A 25,000-nucleotide genomic window follows, 5' to 3' on the forward strand; every position below is an offset into this window, starting at 1 on the left:
CGCTGCGTTGGTGCGAAACCGCTGGAGGACGGAGTTGGGGGCGGGGGGGGACAGCCCGCGGCCCCTCAAACACAGCGGGGCTGGAGGCAGGAGAGAGAGACTGAGGACGGAGCTCAGGAGCTGCTGGACCTCCCCGTCGGGAAAGAGGGCGCCTCCCAGCGAGGTGCGGGAGCTTCTGGAGAGAGTCTATGAGGAGGAGGAGGAGGAGGAGGAGGAGGAGGTAGAGGGAGACAAGGAGAGCGAGGGCAGCTGGGTTGAGGAGGCCAGCTCCCAGTGGGGGTTTGAACAGGACAGACCCTCTGCCTCTGCCTCCACCCCAGCCTTGCCCAACGGCCTGCTCCTCCTCCCCTCTCCTGGGAGGGCCCGGCTGAGGCAGCGAAGACGAGGGTTCAGCCTCCTTCTATACTCCCGCAGCCACTTGAGCAGGTGGAAGAGGAGGCCGGCGATGAGGCGCAGGAGACCCAAGAGGGGACGCCTCTTCCACAGCCTGTCCCCCGGCTCTGCCTCCGGTGAGCCTGGCCCGGCCTTCAAGCGGTACCGAGGGATGGAGGAGGGAGGCGGCTGCGCTAGCTGGGACTCTGAGCTCCTGAATGGGGCCGCCCCTGTCCTCCCCTCCTCCTCAACCTCCACACAGCCCGTCCTGGGCTCCCTCCTGTCCCCAGAGCCCACCCTGTCTCTCTACCCGCAGTTTGAGAAGCTGCAGGCGGGCTGTTCCAGTGCGGGCAAGGGACCGCAGGGGGAGCAGAGCTCCGGAGAAGATGCACATCCAGGTGAGGGCTGTGTTGTGTAGTCGTTTTTTGTGTTTTTTTTTTTTTTCCACACTAATGTTCTCGTTTTATTTTACTGTTAGTGCTGTGTTTTTATGGCAGAAAGTGAGTTGGGACTTCAGATCCAAACTTGTGTTGACAGGAAATGGATAAAAAGGATTTAAAGTAGGGCTTGAAACTCACACTAGCCCTGCTGCTGCTGCTGCTGCACCCAGTCCTGGGGTTCAGAGCTCCCCTCAATGAAGTCTGTTATTATTATTAATATTGCAATGATCAGGAGCCAGGAGTTTGAGCAGGGTTAGAAACTCACACTAGCCCTGCTGCTGCTGCTGCTGCACCCAGTCCTGGGGTTCAGAGCTCCCCTCAATGAAGTCTGTTATTATTATTAATATTGAAATGATCAGGAGCCAGGAGTTTGAGCAGGGTTAGAAACTCACACTAGCCCTGCTGCTGCTGCTGCACCCAGTCCTGGGGTTCAGAGCTCCCCTCAATGAAGTCTGTTATTATTATTATTATTGAAATGATCAGGAGCCAGGAGTTTGAGCAGGGTTACAAACTCACACTAGCCCTGCTGCTGCTGCACCCCCAGTCCTGGGGTTCAGAGCTCCCCTCAATGAAGTCTATTTTATTAATCTTGAAATGATCAGGAGCCAGGAGTTTGAGCAGGGTTACAAACTCTCTCTCTCTGCTCTCTGCTCTCTCTCTCTCTCTCTCTCTCTCTCTCTCTCTCTCTCTCTCTCTCTCTCTCTCTCTCTCTCTCTCTCTTATGTGCATGAATGTTCCCAGTCCCACTGCTCAGCCAGTCCCCTGAACTGGGTGGGATCCTGATCAGCCAGGTGTTTAGCATTGATGAAGCTGCGCAAGGACAGGGGCCCCAAAATCTGCAGGAGCCTCCCCAGACACGAGAGAGCTCCCCGGGAAAAGAGAAAGTAGCAGGCAGCCTCACGGAGGAGCATGTCACCTGTGTGCAAGGTACTGTCTGGGGATTCACTGCACTGCTCTCGGTTACATTACAATACACTACCTGCATTGCACACTCTCTTTCTCTCTCTCGCTGTGCTGCTGTAACCCTGTCTCTGTCTCTCTCTCTCTCACTGTGCTGTGCTGGTGTAACCCTCTCCCGTCTGTCTCTGTGCTGTACTGGTGTAACCCTGTCTTTCTGTGCTGTGCTGTAACCCTGTCTCTCCCTCTCTGTCTCTCTCTCTCTCTCTCTCTCTCTCTCTCTCTCTCTCTCTCTCTCTCTGTGCTGCAGTAATCCTGTCTTTCTCTCTCTGCTGCAGGGATCCTGGATGAGATGTTACAGCGCTATGGCAGCATGATTCCTGTCCACGCCGAGGAGGTGGTGGCGAGGCTGCAGGAGATTTTCCAGGAGAGCTTCAGCACCCCACACAGGTACACACTGACAGCAAACAAGGCTTTTTTCTTTTAAATCTCTACGGTTCGGGGGGTGAAAAATTGCTATACTTTCTAAATTGGGTAGCGGTAAAATAATTGAGCACTACTTGAAATTAAATAAATAAAACCTCCCCAAGATCATTTCACTGGTCACACACGGTAGACACTAGAATCGATATTGGAGGCGGTATGCAGACTCTTAGTCTGAATGCAGCCTGTGCGGTCCCTTTGGAGAGGATGGTGGAGGTGTGTAGGGAAGCAACAGTTGTTTTTTTTTTTTTTTTTTTTTCAAGCCTGTGTCTCACTGTTTAGCGCTCTGCCTTCTCTCTCTGCAGGAAGACGATGGTGCACCACCTAATGCAGTCCTACCAGCGTATGCTGGGCAACACGATGGTACGAGGGTTCCGGGTGAACTACAAGCGACACGTCCTCACCATGGACGACCTGAGCACGCTGTACGGGCAGAACTGGCTTAACGATCAGGTCAGCCGCGTCCGCGGGGAGGGCAGACTGCCGGGATCCTCTCCTCTCCATCCCGGGACTTCAGGGAGGGTGGGGGGCGGGTTCTGAATTTACTTAGCCCGGAACAAAGAAGGAGGGGGGGGCTTGATATATATTTTTTTTTTTTTCCAAATCTTAAAGGTGTTGGTCAGGGTTTGTCACCTCCCTTTTAAGAGCAGCACAGAATCAGAGGACACAGAGGGGGGGAAGTGGAGATAGACTTGGGACCCAGGGAAGGAGACACCTCTTAGCACAGAGCGGTGAGGGGATGGAATGGGTTAACTAGCCATGGTGTCGATGCTGAATGGCTGGGATCCTTCAAGACCCGACATTGACAAAGTCCGGCATTGATGGGCTGACTGGCTTACTGTCGTAATCTCATCACTCTCGCATGTGGCTCGCCATACAGATTTACATACGTCTAGAGAACCCGGTACTGATTTCCAAGGAGCCAGTAGTATTTTCATGTTAGATTTCGGAATGTTTTTTCCTCAGGTGATGAACATGTACGGGGAGCTGGTAATGGATACGGTGCCGGAGAAGGTGAGGACAACCCTTATACAAGCCTCCCCTAGTGATACAGCACAGCGCAGTGTGATACAGCACAGTGTAATACAGTATAGTGAAACAATGTACTGTAAAGAACAGAGAGGTGGGGTAACATTGTATGTCGTGTGAGAGGTCTGGGGTGAAGCATTGTTAAAGCACATGAGGTATGGCGAGCATTCGTAACATTTCAGAGTCTTCGCCAAGCATTGTAAAATACAGAGAGGTCTGGTGAAGCATTGTAAAGCACAGAGGTATGGCGAAGCATTGTAAAGCACAGAGAGGTCTGGTAAAGCACAGGGAAGCATTGTAAAGCACAGACAGGTGTGGTAAAGCATAGGGAAGCATTGTAAAGCACAGAGAGGTCTGGTAAAGCACAGGGAAGCATTGTAACACACAGACAGGTGTGGTAAAGCATAGGGAAGCATTGTAAAGCACAGAGGTGTGGTGAAACATATTAACAAGCATGACAATATCTTAGATCAGCAGTTAACAATGCCCACGTGTTTTCATGCAGCGCTGTATTAGTGGTACATGTGGCAATGCATAACAAGCTTGTGCAAGTCCAAGAACAACGTTTTGATTCTTAACCCTGCAATGCACAGCATTTTTTAAAAATGAAAATCTGCTTTTATTTGTGTAACTAGATTTTTTTTTTCTGTCAACACATGATATACTGTTAAATTATATTATAAAATGATACCGCAGAGGGGTAAGGTTAAGCGCTGTAGCATATGATACAGAAATTGCAATTGCAGGGTTTAAGACTCGATGAAACTTTGTCGTTTTGTATTGTAGAAGCCGCTTTTAGTATTGCTACCTTTTTGTTTTTGGTTTCTTCAGAAATCTCATGGGTCACAGTCTGATTTCTCCCTCTGTTTCAGGTTCACTTCTTCAACAGTTTCTTTTATGACAAACTGAGGACGAAAGGCTATGACGGGGTCAAGAGGTGGACGAAAAACGTAAGCGCTTGTGTGAGAGACTCTCCCAGCTGCTGTTTGCCTGATGTTCCCCATGCGTGTCGACTGATCCCACAATTCCATCTGGTTCCCGGCCGCCCGCTGGCTTTCTGACAGGGGGCGTGTCCAGGACTGGAGGATTCTGGGGCTGTGATCATACCCTACAGGTTCTGGAAACAGAAACAGGGAAAGCGAGTCTGGAAAAAAGAACATGATGTCAAACCGGTTACTGTTCTCCAGTCAGGACTTGGGGGCCGAGTCTAACTTGGTTATAGCGAATCAGAAAATAGGGATGTTACCTTGTAAGTGTTTCTGATTCGCTGTTGCATTCCCTGAGGGAGGTGCTTATTTTGGATTTGTGCCAACAGGGCATTTGAGAGATTTTGCATTAAACTGTGTGATAATACCATTTTCGTAGATAAACCATGTGTGTGCTTCAGCCACACCCAGCTTCTGTTAACTTAAGATAGATGAGATGCTGAATGATTGTTCGTGGTATACAGTTTTTTTTTTTTTCCTCGCCCCTACAGTGGAATAACACGCTTGCCAGGACTAGTTTCGAAGAGTGCGACCCATTTGAATCTAGTCCCATTAAGCATGTTTTGCTGCTTGGAGAATTGTGCTGACCAAGGTGTCTTTGCAAGGAAGGACTGACCTCCAGCTTGAATGTGTAACTCACTGAGTTGTCGATCGAACCTTTCCAGGTGGATATCTTCAAGAAGGCTCTGCTCCTGATCCCCATTCACCTGGAGGTGCACTGGTCCCTGGTGTCCGTGGACGTGCCCAAGCGTACCGTCACCTACTTCGACTCCCAGCGCACGCTCAACAGACGCTGCCCCAAGGTAACCGCACGCTACGCTGGGATGAACCTGCCAAACGGCCGCCCTCCACCAACACATCAGCAGCGCCAGTGCGCTCCGGTCTCTTCAATCGCATTTAAAAACCTACTGCTTTTGCATTTGCTTGTTCTTGACTTATTTTATTTTTTAGTAGTTTATTAAAGTTAATTTTTTAAAATTTATTTATTTATTTATTTATTTATTTTGCAAATTCAAAATCGCAGCGTAAGAAAGTACATAACCGGGAAATGCATCTGCAGAACAGTGTGGAACAAGAAAAGAAACGTTCATCGGAATTCGATGAGCGGTTCCCGAGATTGTCCACGAACTCTGATATTCGCAGCAGCTTACTGACGTCAGTACCGAGTTTCGTGACAGTCGGAGCTAGGCGGTTCTCCAGATAGATGTAAAGGTTGTCAAGTGGGACATGTGTTCGTATGCCCGCCTGCACGATGCCCGCTCCGCAGGGGGTCACATCACCAGAGGGGCGGGGGGTTTGAAGAAAACTCACGTTCTAGCAAACAAGACTATGAAAGCTTAAGACTATTTGAAAGCAAGACCTGCAAACAGATTTCAGTATAGTACCAGATGTTCTGAAGCGACGTGTTCACGGTAGGGCCTGTAAATGTACTCTGTTATATCATAACTCCGCTTTTTGCTTTCGTTTTTCAGCTAAAGGTTGTGCTCTGGTTTTGTTTGCTTGGGCCGTCCTGTAAACATGCATGAAATGGATCTCTTGGGTTCAGAATGCCTGTTGGCTGAGAAAAAATAACCCTTGGCCAGCAGTGATCCTCCCCACTGATCCTGGTTCTCTCCCAGCTGCTGTTTCGTGATCATCCCCATGCGTGTTGACTGATCCCACAATCCCATCTGGCCCCCGGCCGCCCGCTGGCTTTCTGACAGGGGGCGTGTCCAGGACTGGAGGATTCTGGGGCTCTGATCGTACCCTACAGGTTCTGAAAACAGCAACGGGGAACTTTTTAAGAGCAGGGGTCTAGTGTACATTGCATGGAAATTCAGCCTAGACAAAAGGGGAATTGATTAAAGTCTTTTAGAACCATAAATGGTATAGCTAGTTATCGCAAGACACGACTTCAAATTTAGCACAGAGAGAACAAGAGGGCAGAAATTGAACCTGAGTAGAGTTTAGATCAAAAGATAAGAAGCACTTTTTAATTTTTCACACAGTTATAAATGCATATACCAGCCTACCATGTGTTGCAGTAGGATCTAAAACACTTTTTCTCCTTCTCAAACTTATGTTCTAAGCAGCTAGCTGTTGAATTTATACACTGGTTGTCTTTCTTTTCCATGTAGCACATTGCAAAGTACCTTCAAGCAGAGGCCCTCAAGAAAGACAAGACTGATTTCTGCGACGGCTGGAAGGGACTCTTCAAAATGGTGAGTCGTTGTATTGATCCTCGGCACAGCGGTGTAGTTGTGACGGTACCAGGTAATCGATCGATTGCAGTTCAGTTACCCTTTTATTTGGAACTGGCTCTGTTCATGCATGCTGTGTGGGGCATCTCTTAGTCTGTTATCAGGATCATGAATGTGCAAAATGCTGTCTTAACCCTTTGCGGTCCTGTGTCGGACCAGGTCCGACATCATCGAAAAGACGTCAAGCGCAGGTCTGGTCGTTTTTTTTTCTCCAGAAAATGCCGAGAAAACCATTCAATGGCCAATAGGAGCCGAATGAAACCGAAAAAAGTGTGTGTGTGTGTGTGTGTGTGTGTGAGCAATAGCGCTAGCAGCTGCACCACACAGAGATAAGCAGAGATAAACGAAGGAGAGAGCTGCTTCCTCATCCAGCGCTCGGAGAATATCACGGACATCTGCAGAGCTGTTTGAGATGATACAGTAATAAAATAATGACTTGGATCGCATTATTGAGGAGTCAGGTGATAAAGCGAGTGATCAGGAGAGGATTTATCAGTGTGCACGCCTGTAAAGAGGTATGTGAAAAATACAGCGAACAAGGGGGTGGGGCTTGGCTGAATAAATGGACCACAAAGGGTTAAAATAAGTGACGCCCCGCTTGCAAAGCACTGAAATCGCAAGTGTACACCTGATGGGTTATACTGGGTATGGGGTTTGATTGGGAATGATGTTCATGAAGCGATGGGAAAATAAGCGAGGTCCTATTGGAAGTGACTCTGCAGCAGCAGCAGCAGCAGCAGTTGTTGATGATGCAGAGTTCACCCCCCCTAGTCTCTGGAAGTCAGTGACTGACTAATAGTAAATGTGAAGGGGTGATAAAACCGATTTCAAGGGCTGTTTGTCTTGCAGAACGTGGCCAGGCAGAACAATGACAGCGACTGTGGAGCCTTCGTTCTCCAGGTAACTGAACTTTGATTTTTCCGTTCCAGTGAGGAGCCGTGCCGCTCGTTCGCGAACCTTCGCTCTCCCGCACTTCAGCTTGCTCTGTAGAGCGCAAACGTGGAGTTTCGAAAGAAACGCACGTTCTGTTTTATTTGCAGCAGTGTTTCTCAAACCCGGTCCTCTGGACCACAGTGTCGTCTTTTTCATTTTTTTTAAAAAATTTTCTTTTTTTTTGTTCCAGCTGAGCTCTCTTAATTAAACTAATTGGCTTAATTGGACTTTTTTTTTTTTTTTTTTTTTTTTTAATTCTCTGCTCCTAAGCAGTTGCAGAGTCCCAGTTGCTTTATAACATTTTATAGTTTAACTTCAAGCCTTCAGGCATTGTGGCATTGGTAAAGTGTTGAACTGCTGGTTCATTTACTTTTATCTCTTATGGTCGATAGCTTGGAAAGTTGGCTCTTTCTAAGCAAAAACTATTTTTTATATGGAAATAATTTTAAAGCCAAGTCCCATTAAATTCTGAAACCGCAGTCCCTGCTAAAGCAGGTAAGTGGGTTATGGTTTATGCATTTTTTTATGAATTTATGGTACTGTATATATTTCATTAGATTTTATTAAAGCTACAGCTGTGATGAAGTGTTTTGCATCGGCTAGAATTTTAGGATTTGGACAAAGTGAATATAATTTCTACCTTATTTAATGTCATGTAATCAAAAAAACTACAAAATGATCTTGCAAAAAGTCTATCGGAAGTTGTAATAGCAACACAGTAGCAATTAATGTTGGGTTTGTCATAGACAGATGAAATGGTAGCTTTCTTAGTCCAGAGATGATAGACGAAGAGAAGGAGAAGCGATACCTTTTATTGGACTGACTGAATAATAATTATTCACAAGCTTTCCAGACCTCAAAGGTCTCTTCTTCAGGTGAAAGTAGGAAAGAGAGTTTGATGTTTACATTCAAAGGTTGCATCAGAATTAACAAATCACTGCAGTGCAATTAACCAATTCTGCTGTAAGTATAACTGACCCCAGGTGTGTTGCAAAGGTTTTGACTCTCTCTCTCTCTCTTAGTACTGCAAGTGTCTGGCGTTAGGAGAGCCCTTTGGGTTCACTCAGCAGGATATGCCCAACCTCAGAAAGCAGATCTACAAAGAATTGTGTCACTGTAAGCTGACCCTGTGAAGAGAGCGGGCCAGCGGACATCTCTGCAGCCACACAAACGACTTCTGTTTTTCCCCTTTCTTCCTTTTTATTTTTTTTAATTTTTTTTTGTCTTTGTGGTAAGAGAGGCCATGCAGAAACAAAGCTAGAGTTCTTGGCAGAGCCTGTGTGTTAGGTACAGAGGATTCATAACTAAAGGGGCAACCATTCTCTCTCTCTCTCTCTCTCTCTCTCTCTCTCTCTCTCTCTCTCTAGTAGAAGAAACAGCAGCATTGTCCACAAACTATTGAAGGAATTATTAGGTTCTAACTTAGCAGGACCTTTTTGTTTTTGTTGTTTTTACTTTTATTGCCATATTTTCATTTAATTTAAATGTTGCTGGATAATGTTCAACGGCAAAGTGTTTTGTATATAAAACATGTAGGTTAATAAAAATTGGGGGGAAAAAAAAACAAACAAAAAAAAAACTATTGTGCTGAACTGCAGATGCGTTCTTCGTCGAGATTCTTCAAGAACGAAATATTTTCAAAAGGTCTCTAAGGCTGTGTTTTCTTTTTGTGTCCCAGAAGCCCCTGCAGTGTGTACAGGAAACACATTGCAGTCCAAGCAGTATTGTTTTCAGCTTGATTATTTTGAGATTTTTTTTTTTTCCTTTCACACGTTGCAGATTGTTCTCCCACCTCAAACAGTGCTGGCGATCTGAAATGAGCGGCGTGCGGTATTGTGGGAACAGAAAAACAGCGTTGTTGTTGTTGCAGGAGGGTGCGTGATCTGGTTACACTGCAATCCTTTTAAAGAGAGGGTGTTTTTATTTTATTTTTTATTTTTTTTTACCCCCTTTCTGGCTCTTGAGTAGATGTTGAGAAATGTGTTGCCTTTTTAAGAAACATGCTGGGAGATTTAAGAGTCGGCAATGTGTTTTTTTAAAAAAAAAAAACACGACAATGTGACGATCTTTATATAGCGCCTTTCATAGTGGACCACCATCACAAAGCGCTTTTCATTTTTTATAGGCAGAGTCACTTCCAATAGGGCATTGATTTAGCATCTCATCTGCAGAGCGCAAGGAGGTGAAGCGACTCACTCGGGGTCACACACAGCCAGACAGTGGCAGAGGTGGGATTTGAACCGGGGACCTTCTGAGTAGAAGCGCTGGTGAACTACACTCTGTCCCGGACCAGTAGCCTAAATAGGGTGCTTTACAAAGGCCTACTGTTGTTTTTATTCCCCTATCAAACAAAAATGGTCTTAAGGTGTTTTCAATGTGTTTTGATGTCTTAAACAGACCTGCATTAAACTTTCTCAACTGCTAGTTTCATTGACTATTTCAGTGCCTTTTAAGACCTTAAAGACCTTCAGTTTCTTAGTCTTTAGTTTGTGATAATGTGTTTGAATTTATGTAACAAATCTAGCGACGTCCCAGGTTTACACTGTAGGGAATCACTGAACTCTGAACAGACTTTTTAAAGCCACAGATTGTTGTAATAAAATGTTTCACACTGCGTTTCAGAAAAGCAAAAACGGACAAACGTGTGTCGTTCTCAAAATGGTCTTTTATGTGTCAAGCTTATAGATGACACGCGTGGTATCTTTCAGTAATTATACAAATGCTCATTTTGCAAAAAAAAAACAAAACTTTTGATTTCTACCGTTGTATGACAGTATGTGTAAATAAACTGTCCCATAACTACAGTATTTCAGACTGTTATGCAACTTAATGGACATGCATCACTCAAAGGGATACCGGACCTAACCAGTAAGCTAACAATACCGGCGTTGCTTTTCTGACCTGGCCTGATCGAGGGCATGAAATGAAACTGTCGCCTCATGTCTGCCATTTTGGCTCTGGAACCTCATCTCTCATGCAGAGTTCGGACCGTGGTCGGAGCCAAAATGACGTCAGCTTCCAAAGCGCCTCACTCCACCTATCGTTGCGCGGCGTGGGCGGAGTTGCTTGGGTTAAGCACCGCCTTTCTCTCTCTCTCTCTCCTCCCCCTTGACCGTGTGAGTGACGGGGCAGACCCGCCAATGGAGGGTGGGCGCGGCGTCGATTGACGGAGCGCTCCTCCAATCAGCAGCTCGTATGTGGCGAGGACGCGCTGCTATATAAAACATCTTCGCTGCTCGCTCGCTCTTTGTGAGAATGTCGGCTGAATTTGAGGACAGGTGAGGGGAGATTTCTCTTTTAAAATTGGTTTTTTCTGCTCGTTTCGTACATGCAATTCTCGTATTTTCGTGTGTCAGAGTCGGTGTTGCTGGTTGGTAAGCCTCTGTGCTGAGTGTGTGTGTTTTTTTTTAATAATGGGTTTGTAAAATGAGGAATCGCATCATAATTCCCCCCCCAATCCCATTCCAAAATTCGTTTATGATTTTTTTTTTTTTTTTTTTTTTGCAAAGGGAGAAATAAGCTTAACACGTTGTAAAAGTCCTGTGCATCACGTGGACGTTTGCGATGTGTCATCCCCCCATTCCCCAGGGGGGGGGGGGATATTTGGACCCTGCATTAAACCAAGAGGCCGGTCGGATTTGTACCAAAAAAAATAATCAAATATAATGCAAGTGGTCACGATTGCGGTTCGGACACGTGTCACCGCCGAGCGTTAAAATGAAGCGATCCTAAACGAGATGGTTATAAAAAGAAATATAAAAAAAATAATCTAGCTAGTCTAGAAAATGGAGACGTGGAGCACATGGTCTCCTCGCCGGCCCGGACAAAGCAAGCGCCGGCCCCGCTTGAGCTTGGAAACCCGGCGAGAGAGAAAGCGCGGAGCCCCGGGGACTGGCTAATCGAGAGCGGGGTTACTGTGTCGTGTTTTATTGAGTGCGTCGAGGTGGCGGATCGCTGCACAGACCGTGATATATATATATATATATATTTTTTAAAATGCAAAAAAAAGCCAGCGCAGTAAGACCAAGAGGGGATATTTTCACCCCCGCCATGGCTGTGCGCAACAGCGGGTTAAGGTCGCTTGAATGAATACCTCTCCCGGTTTGAATGCAGGTGTGTCGGTTCAGGGGGGGAGTATGATAACCCCCCCCCCCTTAACCCTGATTTAATTTCGTGAAACCAGTGATCGGATTGATGAAAATGCGAGTTCCTCTTTGCCGATGGGACAGGGCCCCGTCCCGGTGACGCAGGAGCCCGCCCTCCTTCCCGTATTTTAGTTGAAGACGCAAACCCCCCATTTTGAATGCGTGAGGCTGGTTAATTATTAAACGGCTTTTCTGCCTCAATTCAGTTTATTGTACATTTAAAAAAAAAAAAAAAAAAAAAAACCCTAAAAATCAAATAACAGTACGCCACAATGTAACGCGATTGGTTAATTGCACTCAATTGCAGCCCGCTGTTTTAAACTCATTAAAAAAATGTCTCCCATTCAGTGACAAAGCAAGCAATTTTTTCTTCTTTTTTTTTTTTCCGCCAAACCATCATGGGTACATTTTTAATGCATCGGTAGAGGAGCTTCACAGACCCCAGGTCTGGTGTTTCAGCTGCGCTCTGAATACAGTCACGGGGTCGCTGACTCATCAGCGCTGGGATGAATTGCTGGAAACGGTGGGCAGCGAGAGGTGGGCTTGACTAATCTTAAACAGCCCTGGGGGTTATAGTTTTTTTTTTTTTTTTTTGCACTACCTGCAGCAGGTGGCTTGGCAAGACAGTGCCCGTGGTAATGCAAATGGTGAGAAGGGAGCGGGCATCAGCACTGAATGAGAGAACCACCCATGCAGGTGGAGATGCTGCGGAGGGAGGTCTCTTACTGTAATGCTTGTCCAGCTGTATAACCAGCCTCCTTTTCTCTTTCAGAACTAGAGACAATGGCCCAGAAGGAATGGAGCCAGATGGTGTCATCGAGGTGAGGAATTTGCATTGGGGGGGTTTGAGACTGTAGCTAACTTTGTACGAGTCAAAAGGGCACGATTCTAGTCCAGAACCTGCCGCAGCACCGTCTTGCCTGCGACTCGACCTGCTTTAAGATCTGCATCCTGAACCCGCTAGTTTGTCCTTCCCCTATTGCCTGCTCCAACTGACTCGTGCCTCTACCGTTCTACACAGATTGGTACTGGACCCAATGCAGGACTCTAGTTCAGGTCTAAAGCATCTCTTCTGCTACTGTGAGGGATAAAACGAGGTTGGCTTGAGTTAAAGGCATGATTAGTGAACCATATTTTCACTCATCAGGGATCTAGAAACTAGTGTTCAGCCTTTTAATCCCGTGCTTGTGTTTTAATGCAATACCCCTGTCGCTGGGCAAGGCGGTGCCTGTCTGTGGCGCTGAATCTTATATCCGACAGGGGCAGAGGAAGCCTTTGTCCATATTCATCCCAGCTCCCTCCACACAGTGAGGCACGGCTGGTTCATGCTGTGGGCACACCCGATACATTTGCATCAGCGCGTCGCTGAATCGTGATCGTTTTCACATGACCTCATAATAGAGATGGGAATCGTTTGTCGTGTTGCACAGCATGGCTCACTGTAGATCGCCACACGATCCTTGATTCTATAGAATCTCTTTCTATAGTTCTGGCAGAGTCCAGGTTTTACAAGCTTGGCCGCGCTTCTGGTAGCTACCTGTGCACAGCAGCTAGTTTTAAGATGCCAGTAACATTTTGGAATGGAGCAAACACTTTTGCAATGGAGTCTTGGGCTGGTCAGTCCAGGCTGTGCTGTTTCTTTAATGCTCAGTGTTGTGCAAGGCGTGCTGTACTTCACACACGCTCCCCTCCTGTTTGCCCTGCTGCTGCACCCAGTAATGGGTTCAGAAGTCTTCTCAATGAAGTCTGAGATCTAACAGATGTAGTGAATTTCCAGCCCTGGGTTTGATACTAATTAACCACTGTCTGGCTTTATATTTTTATATATAACATTCAAACTGACTCTAGTCCAGCGTTCAGGGACTGAAATTCCACCCCTGCGGTCTGCTTGTTGAATTGCATTCCTCCTGTCCCGCTAACTGAACTTGTCTGTCTCCCCGCAGAGTAACTGGAATGAGATCGTGGACAGTTTTGACGAGATGAATCTGCGCGAGACTCTGCTCAGAGGAATCTACGCCTATGGTTTCGAGAAGCCTTCTGCCATCCAGCAGCGGGCTATTCTCCCTTGTATCAAGGGTACGTTTACTAGCAGCCTTCTCTCAGCAATCCTTAATAAACCTGTGTGTGTAGAAGTGTTCAGAACCATGGTCTGAAACAGTGGAAGTTGGCTGTAGTGATTTTATACAGCAGAATGGCTGTGATCTATACGTGGTCTCGTATCCTTATGTTGCATTGCAAATAACACAACCCTAATGGATAGCTTCTTAATATATTTGTGCTGGGACGAACACAGGATTAAGTTTGGATATTCATTTGTAATTTTAAATATTCAGGTTTGTTTTTTCAAAAATTAATAAGCTGGTATATCTCTGAATGCAGACAGCACAACTTCAGAGGGGTGTGGCCTGTGTTGTGCTTTTATTTCACAGCAAGGTAACATAGAACATGTTTTTACAATAGAAAAGTCATCCAGGAGTAAATAATACCTTGTTGGACTTTACCTCAGTGAATTCACTACAACACAAAAGATGCCAAGTAAGTAATTTTTAATTCCCGTACGTAAAGTTGACGTTGCGTTTTATTTAATTCCTTGCGGTTTCTTCATTTTATTAGGGTCTTGCAAAGATTTGCATTTATTTTTTAAATGGTTTCATAATTGTATGATAGTGAGAAATCCAATGTGAAATGAAGACATTTTATAATCAAAGGTGAATAAATACTAACTTTCATTGGAAGTGTGGGTTAACAAAAGCCTTTGTCGTTGAAATTGGACTTCAATCCTATTTTAATTCTGCTAGTGGGGGGTAGAATCGGCGTGATCTGTCTCAAACCAGAGTCCCGCAAGTCTAACTTGATATAGGTAATCTAGAAAGCTTTTTTTCCCCTCTGTGGCACGTGTTGCTGTCTTATAACCAGCGATTCAGGGGATCTTTTAAGATGGGCTATGCTGATTTGAATACTAACGCTCCTGGTGTGTTTGAAGTATTCAGTGCGTTTTGTACTCTGTATTGAATGGCGTGAGCGTGGCGTTGCCCCCCCTGGCGTCTGTGCTGACCGTCCCTCTGCCTCTCTCTCCTCAGGGTACGATGTGATTGCGCAGGCTCAGTCAGGCACAGGGAAGACTGCCACCTTCGCCATCTCCATCCTGCAGCAGATTGACATCGAGCTGAAGGGGACCCAGGCCCTGGTGCTGGCTCCCACGCGAGAGCTTGCTCAGCAGGTACGATTTCACACGCCACTGGGGAACACTGCTGACTGCAACCCAGTACTGCACCTGCTTTCACACGCCACAGGGGAACACTGCTGTGTGCTGGGCTAGGGGTGGGATCTGTGGCCCATTGTTCAGGTTAGAGTCCTGTGTGGGTCTGACCTGGACCCGTCCAGAACCTGCCGCAGCACCTTCTTGCCTGCGACTCGACCTGCTTTAAGATCTGCATCCTGAACCCGCTAGTTTGTCCTTCCCCTATTGCGTGCTCCAACTGACTCGTGCCTCTACCGTTCTACACAGATTGGTACTGGACCCAATGCAGGACTCTAGTTCAGGTCTAAAGCATCTCTTCTGCTACTGTGAGGGATAAAACGAGGTTGGCTTGAGTTAAAGGCACGATTAGTGAACCATATTTTCACTCATCAGGGATCTAGAAACTAGTGTTCAGCCTTTTAATCCCGTGCTTGTCTTTTAATGCAATACCCCTGTCGCTGGGCAAGGCGGTGCCTGTCTGTGGCGCTGAATCTTATATCCGACAGGGGCAGAGGAAGCCTTTGTCCATATTCATCCCAGCTCCCTCCACATAGTGAGGCATGGCTGGTTCATGCTGTGGGCACAGAAGCTTGAAGTTGAGAATTTGAGCAGTTCGGGAGGAATTGGTTGACAGTTCACAATTTATTTTATTGGTTAGTTTGCCACGAATGATTACAGAAATGCTGTGAACTTGTTGACAAAGGGCAAGTGTTTTCCCAATATGATCTCAATATTGATCCCAATATTACTGTTAACTTTGTAACACTGGAGTTACGTTGCACTGTAGTGCCGTGGTGCTTGATGCCAAAGGAAATACTTCATTTAATCTGCAGAGCGATGTACCAGAAATGTCAACCTCCCATCCTTGCAATGTGTGTGCCAAGCGAATCTTCCCAGCCTGTTCCACGAAAATGCTTGCAGGGGTGAAGTGGATTCTAGATGCAAACCTGGTTCTCAATGGTGTGCATGTTTAAGCCTTTCCTCGCATCTCCTCTCTCTCTCTCTCACTAGATCCAGAAGGTAATCCTGGCTCTGGGCGACTACATGGGCGCTGGCTGCCATGCGTGTATTGGTGGGACCAACGTGCGCAACGAGGTGCAGAAATTGCAGGCTGAGGCCCCCAACATAGTTGTGGGAACCCCAGGCAGGGTGTTTGACATGCTGAACCGCAAATACCTCTGTGAGTGTCTCCCGCCTCCCTCCTCCTTCGCTCGGCTTTGAGACGAGCCCTGCGCCCTGCCCTCGCTTTCACAACCACCCTCGATTAAGCAGCTATAAGATCAGCTTGTTGGCAAGTTTGCGCCTCCTGATTTGAGGAACAGTTTGACTGTTGGGTTAATTCAGAGCGTATTTAGTTTGTTGTACCTATGTGATCGTTTCAATATTATATCTGAACAAGGGGAGCTCTGAACCCCAGGACTGGGTGCAACAGCGGGGCTAGTGTGAGTTTCAAGCCGTGGAAACAATTCAAACTACCTAAAAGAACAAGATGTAGTGACTGGCAGTCTCACGGTTTCAACTTGATGCTTTTTCAAGTTCTCTACATTTAACAGAAGTGAAATTCTAGCTAACTACTCCATATAAGTGCGCACTCCATACTGGCATCCTTACCGCTGCTGTTTCGTGATGATCCCCATGCGTGTCATATGATCCCACAATTCCATCCAGCTCCTGGCTGCCCCCTGCCGTTTTGTCAGGGGGCGTGTCCAGGACTGGAGGATTCTGGGGCTGTGATCATACCCTACAGGTTCTGAAAACAGCATGCCCAGTACAAACTCTCAGGTCAGTTTAATCACACTATCTCTATAGATATATGCAAATACCTTCAGTGTAGGGTTTTGTTTAAAAATCTTTTGGGAGAGCTGAGAAGTCCCAGGATTTCACTATCCTTTCCCGGGGGATTCTCCAGATCCACTAGCCTCTTACCTCTGCTCTCTGTGTTGCAGCTGCGAAATACATAAAGATGTTTGTTCTGGACGAGGCTGATGAGATGTTGAGCCGAGGCTTCAAGGACCAGATCTACGAGATTTTCCAGAAGCTCAGCTCCAACACACAGGTGAGCAGCGCAGCTTCGCTGTGCAGATGTTCACAAGCGCTTTCTGACCCTGCGCAGTCAGTCCTAGTGGCTCCACGCCAGGTCATTCTCGCTAGCCTGTTCTCCTTTTAGAAGGTGGAACACAAACGGTTTTGCAACTATGGCTCCTGACAAGATTGGGTTGAATCCTAGTTAAGTTAGTCTGTTCTTAAACAATGTAGGGTTGAAGCCAGTGAATGCCTGACATTTCAGTGTATGATTTTAGATTCGGTTTTAAAACTGAACAGTCGCCCCACAACCCCTGTCACTGGGCAAGGCAGTGCCTCTCGGTGGTGCTGAATCTTATATCTGACAGGGGCAGAGGAAGCCTTCGTCCATATTCATCCCAGCTCCCTCCACACAGTGAGGCACGGATGGTTCATGCTATGGGCACAGAAGCTGCTTTTAATCCACTCCCTTCTGTGCTATAAAGACAGTCCTGTGGCGTTTGCCTCTGTCTGTTTAGTAAGAGCTTGGTTGTTTGCAGTTTGCATGATTTTGTCCATCATGCGTTGCAAGGGATGAACAAGGTTAAATTTTAACAACGTCGTTTATTGCAAATTTAAATCTGCTCATTTTAAAACCCTACTAGAATTAATCATTGAGCTTTTAGTTGTGTACATTCATTGTCCTGTTTAGATTGTATTCACGATCAGGCGCTCAAAATTAACAAACTTACTAGGTGCGAGAGGAATGGATTCCTACAATGCGTTACTAGCTTGCATTTCTGTCATTCGACTGTAGACTGGGGCTTCTCAAACTCGGTCCTGGGGACCCCCTGTGGCGGTTGGTTTTCATTCCAGCCGAGCTCAATTACTGAACTAGACCCTTCATTGAACTAATTTCCTTAATCGGACCTTGTGTTCAGCTCTTGAACAGTTTGCATATTTCAAGATAGCTGTAACATTTGATAAGTAACTTGAACTCTGCAGCTTTTTAAGATCTGAAAACTAGTAAGGCGGCCTAAGGAAATTAGATCAATTAGGAGTCTAGTTAACTAACAGAGCTTGGTTGGAATGAGAACCAGCAGCTGCAGGGGGTCCCCAGGACAGAGTTTGAGAAGCCCTGCTGTATATGTAATTGATGGTAGGCTGACTGCTGACACTTCCTCTGTTGGCCTCCAGGTGGTGCTGCTGTCAGCTACCATGCCTGCAGATGTGCTGGAGGTGACCAAGAAGTTCATGCGGGATCCCATTCGCATCCTGGTGAAGAAAGAAGAGCTCACTCTGGAGGGGATCCGGCAGTTCTACATCAACGTGGAGAAGGAGGTGAGAACTGAGAGCTGGAACTGCAGTTAGACCTGTTGAAACCGTCCCGCTGCGCGTGCGTCGCTAATCGGAACAATGCATCTGATGCGTCGCCGAATTTCGGACTGTCCTGCACTACACTGACCTCCTAAAGCCTGCTTATTTATTTGACAAATGGATAAATGTTGAGGCAGAATGCTAAACTTGTAACACAGTTTTAAGCTTAACATGCATGACTGGCTAGTGGAATGATTTGTAACTGATTCGTTTCCAGACCGAATGAGATGAAGCCAGTCTGCACTGGGACTCCAGTCTCTGCCCCAGTTAGGCTTGTGGATCCCTGTAGGAATCTTGGCCGCAGCCCAGTAATTGGCGGTCTTGTCGTTTTTTCCACTCCCTGGTTCTCTCCCAGCTGCTGTTTCGTGATGATCCCCATGCGTGTCATCTGATCCCACAATTCCATCCAGCTCCCGGCCGCCCCCTGCCGTTTTGTCAGGGGGCGTGTCCAGGACTGGAGGATTCTGGGGCTGTGATCATACCCTACAGGTTCTGAAAACAAAGGGCACCTTGGATCAGAACTAGGGAGTCCCAGTAGTAAAAGTACATTCAAACTAGTCCTGAAATGCATGACGCTGTAGGAAGTGAAGTGCTAGCTTTTGAAAGACTCCACACTGCTTGATAGCCAGCCCTCTACACCAGTAGTTGAGACAGACTGGAGTTTCCTCTAGCTGTGAGTAGAGCAGTCTGCAGTGCCTGACCCCCTCCACACCCCTCTGTTCAGGAATGGAAGCTGGACACCCTGTGTGATCTCTATGAGACCCTGACCATCACTCAGGCCGTCATCTTCATCAACACCAGGAGGAAGGTGGACTGGCTGACGGAGAAGATGCACGCCAGAGACTTCACAGTCTCCGCCCTGGTGAGTGTGCGCTTGGTGCAAAAGTTGCAGGACTAGGAATTCAAGCAGAGTGTTTGTGAAATCCTCCTATTGGTGATCACCCCCCTGTCACTGGGCAAGGCGGTGCCTCTCTGTGGCGCCGAGTCTTATATCTGGCAGGGGCAGAGGAAGCCTTCGTCCATGTTCATCCCAGCGCCCTCCACACAGTGAGGCACGGCTGGTTCATGCTATGGGCACAGAAACTGCTTTTAATCCACTCCCTTCTGTGCTATAAAGACAGTCCTGTGGCGTTTGCCTCTGTCTGTTTAGTAAGAGCTTGGTTGTTTGCAGTTTGCATGATTTTGTCCATCATGCGTTGCAAGGGATGAACAAGGTTAAATTTTAACAACGTCGTTTATTGCAAATTTAAATCTGCTCATTTTAAAACCCTACTAGAATTAATCATTGAGCTTTTAGTTGTGTACATTCATTGTCCTGTTAGATTGTATTCACGATCAGGCGCTCAAAATTAACAAACTTACTAGGTGCGAGAGGAATGGATTCCTACAATGCGTTACTAGCTCGCATTTCTGTCATTCGACTGTAGACTGGGGCTTCTCAACTGCCCAATCTGTTCAAGTGTCAGAAACATTTAACCTCTTCTCTCTGCTGCAGCATGGGGAAATGGATCAGAAAGAACGAGACCTGATTATGAGGGAGTTTCGCTCCGGGTCCAGTCGCGTTCTCATCACCACTGATCTGCTGGTGAGTGCCGTCCCGTCCCGTCCCGTCCCCCCCAGGTTGGCAAAGCCAAAGAGCATTCCCTCTCCTCCCGGCCACTGCAGTGCTGCGGCAGGAACGAAGGTCTTTGGTAGAGAAAGCGGCTGCTCTCCACGGTGCTTCCCGGGCTGTGCAGTCCTGTCGCACGACTTCATTGCAGCCTACACCAGAACCAGCAGGCTAGCAGGGGGTGTGTTGTGTCAATGAATCGTGATGCTTCGCATAAGTTATGATAGAAGAACATTAGTACATTACACCCCTATAGGCTAGCTAGTGACATTTAATGAGTTTAATGTAAAAATGACACTTGAAAGCAATTGGAGTGATTTACTGAACAGTTTCTTTTTTCTAGCAGTTTGATTTAATGCTGTGCTTTTTCTGTGTAGGGCAATTCTGTAAATGGTACCCATGTGATTCCATTCAGTTGCTTATCAGGTGGTTAGGAAAGACTGCTGTAACTAAATCCACAGCAACAGGGTTAAACTTGATGTAGAGATGATGGTTCAGCGAGTCTCCCATCTTCTGTAGTGTCTGCTCATAAGCCCTGCTCTTCCCTCCTGCAGTCAGTAACGTTCTCCCCTCCTTCTTCCTTCTCCTCTTCCTCGCTCCAGGCCCGTGGTATCGATGTTCAGCAGGTGTCTCTGGTGATCAACTATGACCTGCCAACCAACCGTGAGAACTACATTCACAGGCGAGTGCCTTGGACAGAAATGTGATGCCTTTTTATCGGGCTACCTAAGCAAAAATTCATCCCAATCTTCTCACTCACTCAGTTGATGGTTTAGTTCTATGCTTGCATCACTTTGGGATGTAGAAATACTAAATTCAATGAAACTTGGCATCTGACCTAAGCTTTTTGTAAATTTACTTCAAGAAATGATTCATTTAGTCTTTTTTTAGTCTTGTATTCTGTACAGTTTCTTGTTGTCTTCCTAAATTGATTTCCAAGAGCATTCCCTCTCCTTCCTCGCTTTGCAGTCCTGTTGCACGACTTCATTGCAGCCTGCACACGGAGTATGCTTGACACACCCTTGCCCCATAGACTGGTCCTTGCAGAAAAGTCGTGCAGTTGAAGCGAGGCAGCTGCTAGGGATTTGAACAGCTTTAGAAATGCCTTGTACAAGGTTAACACAATCTGCTTGTGAAATGTTCCCTTCCCTTTAGGTAAACTGAGATTACAGTGCTTGTCAGGAGTCTTTTAAAAACCAGCCAGATTTTGCAGGACGATGCACCGTGATTTAGGCTCGTAATGGGCAAAATTCTACAGGTTTGCTGTGAACTTATTTCTTACTGCAGAAAACGATCTGATCTTTCAGAATTATTATTTTTTTTTTTTTTTAAAACATGTACCCTTCGGCAGTGTTAAGCGTGTCGAGCATTTTCTGCTTGCCTTTTAGTTTCTCGCTGGTTTTTATTGGCGAGGTGTTGCACATGTGTCGGTTTGTGGGGAAGTGATGTTAACCTCCTTTTTCCCCCTCCTGTGCAGGATTGGTCGAGGCGGGCGTTTCGGCAGGAAGGGTGTGGCTATCAACATGGTGACTGAAGACGACAAGCGCACCCTGCGTGACATCGAGACCTTCTACAACACGACAGTGGAGGAGATGCCCATGAACGTGGCTGACCTCATCTGAACACGCCCTGTTCCTCCTGCTTTTCTTTCATCTTTTATTATTTTCCTTCCATTGCCCCAGAGATTCCCCCCCCACCCCCTTCCCCACTCTCTCTCGGCCCTAGAGACAGGGGGGTTGGGTTTGGGGGTCGCCAACGAACATAGACTTAGAGACGGTACTCCTTTTGTGTTTTACCCACCTAGCCCTTCTGGATGCAGCACACACAAGCCTTCCTGATCTGTTGTGTATATTTGGGTCCTTTCTTTCGGGGGATCTTGATTCAGGAAGGGATGGCACTTCAAAATCCAAAACGGGGACCCTCGCTGGTAAACTGTGAAGCTCTTGTTTCACATCGAAACTGTTCCTACACCCGTTGTTCGCTGGATTCAATAAAAGCTGGCGTTTTAGTCTGATTTTTAGCTCGTGCAGCTGCTTGGATCAAGTGAATTAATGCCAGTGATGACCTTGGCTTCTCAAAAGGGGATAGGACAGTTTTTTGCAGTTTTGAGACTGCAAGCACAGTTTGACAAGTATTTAAAAGGGGACAGTATGCATTTGGACGCAGGTGTACAGGTTCGTGTTGAGGGTCAAGGCAGTATGAACACTTTTCAGGAGTTTAGAAATAGCACTGCAATTAAGCTGAGCCTAATAAATTAAAAGTAATTTTAATGTTTTACTGCATCAGTTGATAAATTAGGAGGGGAGGAGGAGAGGGGAGGGTAGTGGTTCAATAAAACGCAAAAAAGTGAATCATGAATCAGGCTGTCGGAGTTTATTTGCCCTCCGTGTCTTGACTTCTGTTATACATGTGTGTATCTTTCCTTATTCTGTCCCGTTTTATTTCTCTCCTGTCTGTCTGGGGGGGGGGGGGGGGGGGGGGTAACTTTTATACAGCAAATTCTATGTATAGTATATCTAGAATGCATTTTTTGGTGTTTTTGAAGGAAGGGGAGGGTTCTATGGCATTAAATGTTTGAGGCTAGCTAAGGATGTTTTTTTTGTTAGCTGCTGCTGGACCTCAGGTGCCACAGCGCACTCCTGCAAGCGAAGGATGGGCAGTGCCTTTGCTGGTCCGCAGTGTTGTGCACGCTGTCCTTATTGCCCAACTTGAAAAGGAGCTGGGTGCATTTCGTCGGACCAAATCGTGATTCAATCTGTACAGATTATTGCACATGGCAACTATCCAAGCTGAAGTTTTTTTTTCTTGGGTGGGGGGGGGGTGGGGTTGAAGTGCTGTTTTTAATTAATTCTCTATTGAATTGACTGTCAAGAATTTGTTTGTTCTAAAGAAACCATGTATAATTTTTTTTCTTTAAATTGGCTTTGTAAAGTATTTATTTAAAGGTCGTGAAATAAAGTTTTTTTTTTTTTTTTTTTTTTTTTAAAAGTACATTATTTTTTTTTTAGTGGGCCCTCTGCTTTGTTGTATAGAATCACTAGTCTGTCTCGATTTCCTCTCTTTGTTTTATCCGTCTGTAATGGGAAGGCTCGTTAATTTTAAACTCTTTTGACATAATGCGGTTGGGCATATCTGAAAATGCTATGACGCTGAACCAAGGCGCGTCCGGGATCCTAGAAACACCGAAAAAGAAAAAAAAAAAACAACGTTTCATCAGGGCTATCTTCAATCCAGCGTGCAATCGTGTGTTGGTCAGATACATTTCATTAGGGCTGCTAAATCAAATTTCCAATGCATATGCTCGTTCAGAGCTATAACTTATCTTTAAAGATAAATGCACTTTTTAAGAGAAGCGCATGTTCCTGGTTTACAGCAAAGAGAGTACTGGCCGCTGATTTTACCACCCAGCCTAACGGTCGGGTAAATTGATCACAAATGTGTGCCAATCGAGGTCTGACCCCCCCCCCCCCCACCTGTCTAATTGCACTATTTCTGAATATAAAGCCACATCTTAGCGCGTTTATTGTGAGGTTAAATTCATAACGCCAGTCTTAATGCACCTATACAATACAAAGCAAAAACTGGATCGCTTCACAAAAGGGTTTTTTTTTTTTTTTTTTTTTGGTTTGGGTTGGTTGGTGGGCAAAGGCGGCATTTATAACCCCCCCCCCCCAATAATAATACAGCTGCAACAAACTTAAAAAATCGAAGGCATCTGGCATTGCAAGAATAAACCGAGAAGCTTCATTTTTTGCAAAGATATCACCCGGGTTCTCAAAATCAAGGTGTCCCCCCGTCCGGCCCCCTCCTCAGTGATTTTTCAGTTTCCATTACAAGCAGATAACTCAGACGAGGATTGGTTCGTTGAAGTTCGTTAATAGCTTTTAAACAAACTTAAAACTCGCCCGTTGCTTGCAGTGGTATAGGAGAGTGATGGCAACAGTAATGTGACACAACCGTGACGAGAAATGTCACGAAATGCAAGGCTTGAGCTTTAAAAGGGGCAGTGTGTCCAAATGTAATCGTGTATATTTAAATAGATAAACGCTGTCGCTTCGTTTGCATTAACGCTGCGTGTGCAATCGACGTGCGCCTCCAAAGGAAATGTTAAAAATAATAAAAACCTATGAACTGTCTGCTTGCTGCAGGAGTGACTTCTATCAATAATTAAATACAAGTTTACAGTCGTACAGACCAATAGTTAAATAATATTTTAATAATAATAATAATAATAATAATAATAATAATAATAATAATAATACATTTTCACAGTTGAGCGTTGAAAGGGCATGCCCAAAAGGAAATGAACAGTGAGTAAGCAAGATTTGCAAGAACCGGACCTGCCGTCCGGGGAGTGGTTCTGACCGGACTCTAAAATATTGCTTAAACTGGATTGTCCGGCCGAAAACCGGACAGTTGGCAACCCTATTACATTGTTGGACTACGTTCACTGCGTCTGTGCCTGGGGAATACAACCCTGTCATGTGACTGAGCTGTGAGAAGAGCTTCAGCGACGTTTTAAAAGGGAGCCTGCAGACATTGCATAAAAAGACTTTCATCAAAAACAGATTAAGAACAACTAAGTAAAACATAAAAAAATTGAGCCATTCGGTATTATTATTATTAAAAGTATGCATTGCAAAAATCATTAACCCGTTGAAGCCCCTCCCCTCCCCTCCCCTCAGTTACAGCCTCCAAGCTTATCCTTGGCAGCTATTCTGAATTGGGTGCTGGCTTTTCTCACACAGGAAAGAAACGGCATCGCTGCTCTGACTGGGAAGAGTTTCAGTTTATAACAAGGTCTGACAAGACACTATTTATATAGTTATATATAAATAATGACACATTGCTTCCAAATTATATTTATATATTATATTTTCAAATCTATTTTAACATGTAAAAAACTATATATATATAAGTCAAACTATTTATACATTACAACAGAAATAAGCTACATATTTCAAGGTGTATTACAGTACATTACTATATATACCCATCACCACTCTCTGTGTGAAGAAGTGTCTCCTTCCCTCTGTCTCTACTTCCCAGCTGCATCTTCTGATCCTGATTTCTGTGCTTAAAGTATTGGTCAGGGTTTGTCAACTTATTTATAGATTTTAAAGATGTCAATCAAGTCCTCCCTAATTTGTCTTGGTTCCCGGCTCAGTAGATCGAGTTCCTCCCTCATTTCTCTCTCCTTTGAGCTCAGAAATTAGTCTGGCTGCTCTTCGCTGGACTCTCTCCAGG

General features: G+C 45.8%; 2 protein-coding genes and 4 non-coding genes across 6 annotated transcripts; all 6 read left to right on the top strand.

Moving 5' to 3' along the window:
• Nucleotides 1-1,536: 1,536 nt before the first annotated feature.
• On the top strand, nucleotides 1,537-8,928 carry LOC121306444 (sentrin-specific protease 3-like). The gene is made up of 9 exons (XM_041238157.1): nucleotides 1,537-1,739; nucleotides 2,048-2,159; nucleotides 2,498-2,645; nucleotides 3,159-3,206; nucleotides 4,094-4,171; nucleotides 4,873-5,010; nucleotides 6,325-6,408; nucleotides 7,297-7,347; nucleotides 8,403-8,928. The coding sequence occupies exons 1-9, from the start codon at nucleotides 1,544-1,546 to the stop codon at nucleotides 8,511-8,513; spliced, it is 966 nt and encodes a 321-aa protein (XP_041094091.1). The 5' UTR covers nucleotides 1,537-1,543; the 3' UTR covers nucleotides 8,514-8,928.
• LOC121306630 lies at nucleotides 4,205-4,347 on the top strand. The gene has a single exon (XR_005948235.1). It is a non-coding gene; the product is annotated as a small nucleolar RNA SNORD10 (small nucleolar RNA).
• LOC121306626 lies at nucleotides 5,832-5,971 on the top strand. The gene has a single exon (XR_005948231.1). It is a non-coding gene; the product is annotated as a small nucleolar RNA SNORD10 (small nucleolar RNA).
• Nucleotides 8,929-10,598: 1,670 nt separating the features above from the next.
• Nucleotides 10,599-22,111, top strand: LOC121306443 (eukaryotic initiation factor 4A-I). The gene is made up of 11 exons (XM_041238156.1): nucleotides 10,599-10,658; nucleotides 12,298-12,346; nucleotides 13,469-13,601; nucleotides 14,606-14,745; nucleotides 15,778-15,946; nucleotides 16,713-16,822; nucleotides 17,965-18,108; nucleotides 18,869-19,006; nucleotides 19,640-19,729; nucleotides 20,356-20,435; nucleotides 21,231-22,111. The coding sequence occupies exons 1-11, from the start codon at nucleotides 10,636-10,638 to the stop codon at nucleotides 21,373-21,375; spliced, it is 1,221 nt and encodes a 406-aa protein (XP_041094090.1). The 5' UTR covers nucleotides 10,599-10,635; the 3' UTR covers nucleotides 21,376-22,111.
• On the top strand, nucleotides 16,385-16,524 carry LOC121306629. Its single transcript, XR_005948234.1, has one exon. It is a non-coding gene; the product is annotated as a small nucleolar RNA SNORD10 (small nucleolar RNA).
• On the top strand, nucleotides 18,505-18,644 carry LOC121306628. Its single transcript, XR_005948233.1, has one exon. It is a non-coding gene; the product is annotated as a small nucleolar RNA SNORD10 (small nucleolar RNA).
• Nucleotides 22,112-25,000: the final 2,889 nt, after the last annotated feature.

The sequence above is a fragment of the Polyodon spathula genome, chromosome 48 (genome assembly GCF_017654505.1).
Source record: "Polyodon spathula isolate WHYD16114869_AA chromosome 48, ASM1765450v1, whole genome shotgun sequence".
Classification (NCBI taxonomy): domain Eukaryota; kingdom Metazoa; phylum Chordata; class Actinopteri; order Acipenseriformes; family Polyodontidae; genus Polyodon; species Polyodon spathula.

Bases quoted from the DNA above. Each gene is read 5' to 3' on its own strand.
- LOC121306444 (XM_041238157.1), top strand. From the start codon at position 1,544: ATGTTCCCAGTCCCACTGCTCAGCCAGTCCCCTGAACTGGGTGGGATC. The intron at 5,011-6,324 runs GTAACCGCACGC...TTTTCCATGTAG, and splicing joins TCAACAGACGCTGCCCCAAG to CACATTGCAAAGTACCTTCA. The intron at 6,409-7,296 runs GTGAGTCGTTGT...TTTGTCTTGCAG, and splicing joins GGAAGGGACTCTTCAAAATG to AACGTGGCCAGGCAGAACAA.
- LOC121306443 (XM_041238156.1), top strand. From the start codon at position 10,636: ATGTCGGCTGAATTTGAGGACAG. The intron at 14,746-15,777 runs GTACGATTTCAC...CTCTCTCACTAG, and splicing joins CGCGAGAGCTTGCTCAGCAG to ATCCAGAAGGTAATCCTGGC. The intron at 15,947-16,712 runs GTGAGTGTCTCC...TCTGTGTTGCAG, and splicing joins GCTGAACCGCAAATACCTCT to CTGCGAAATACATAAAGATG.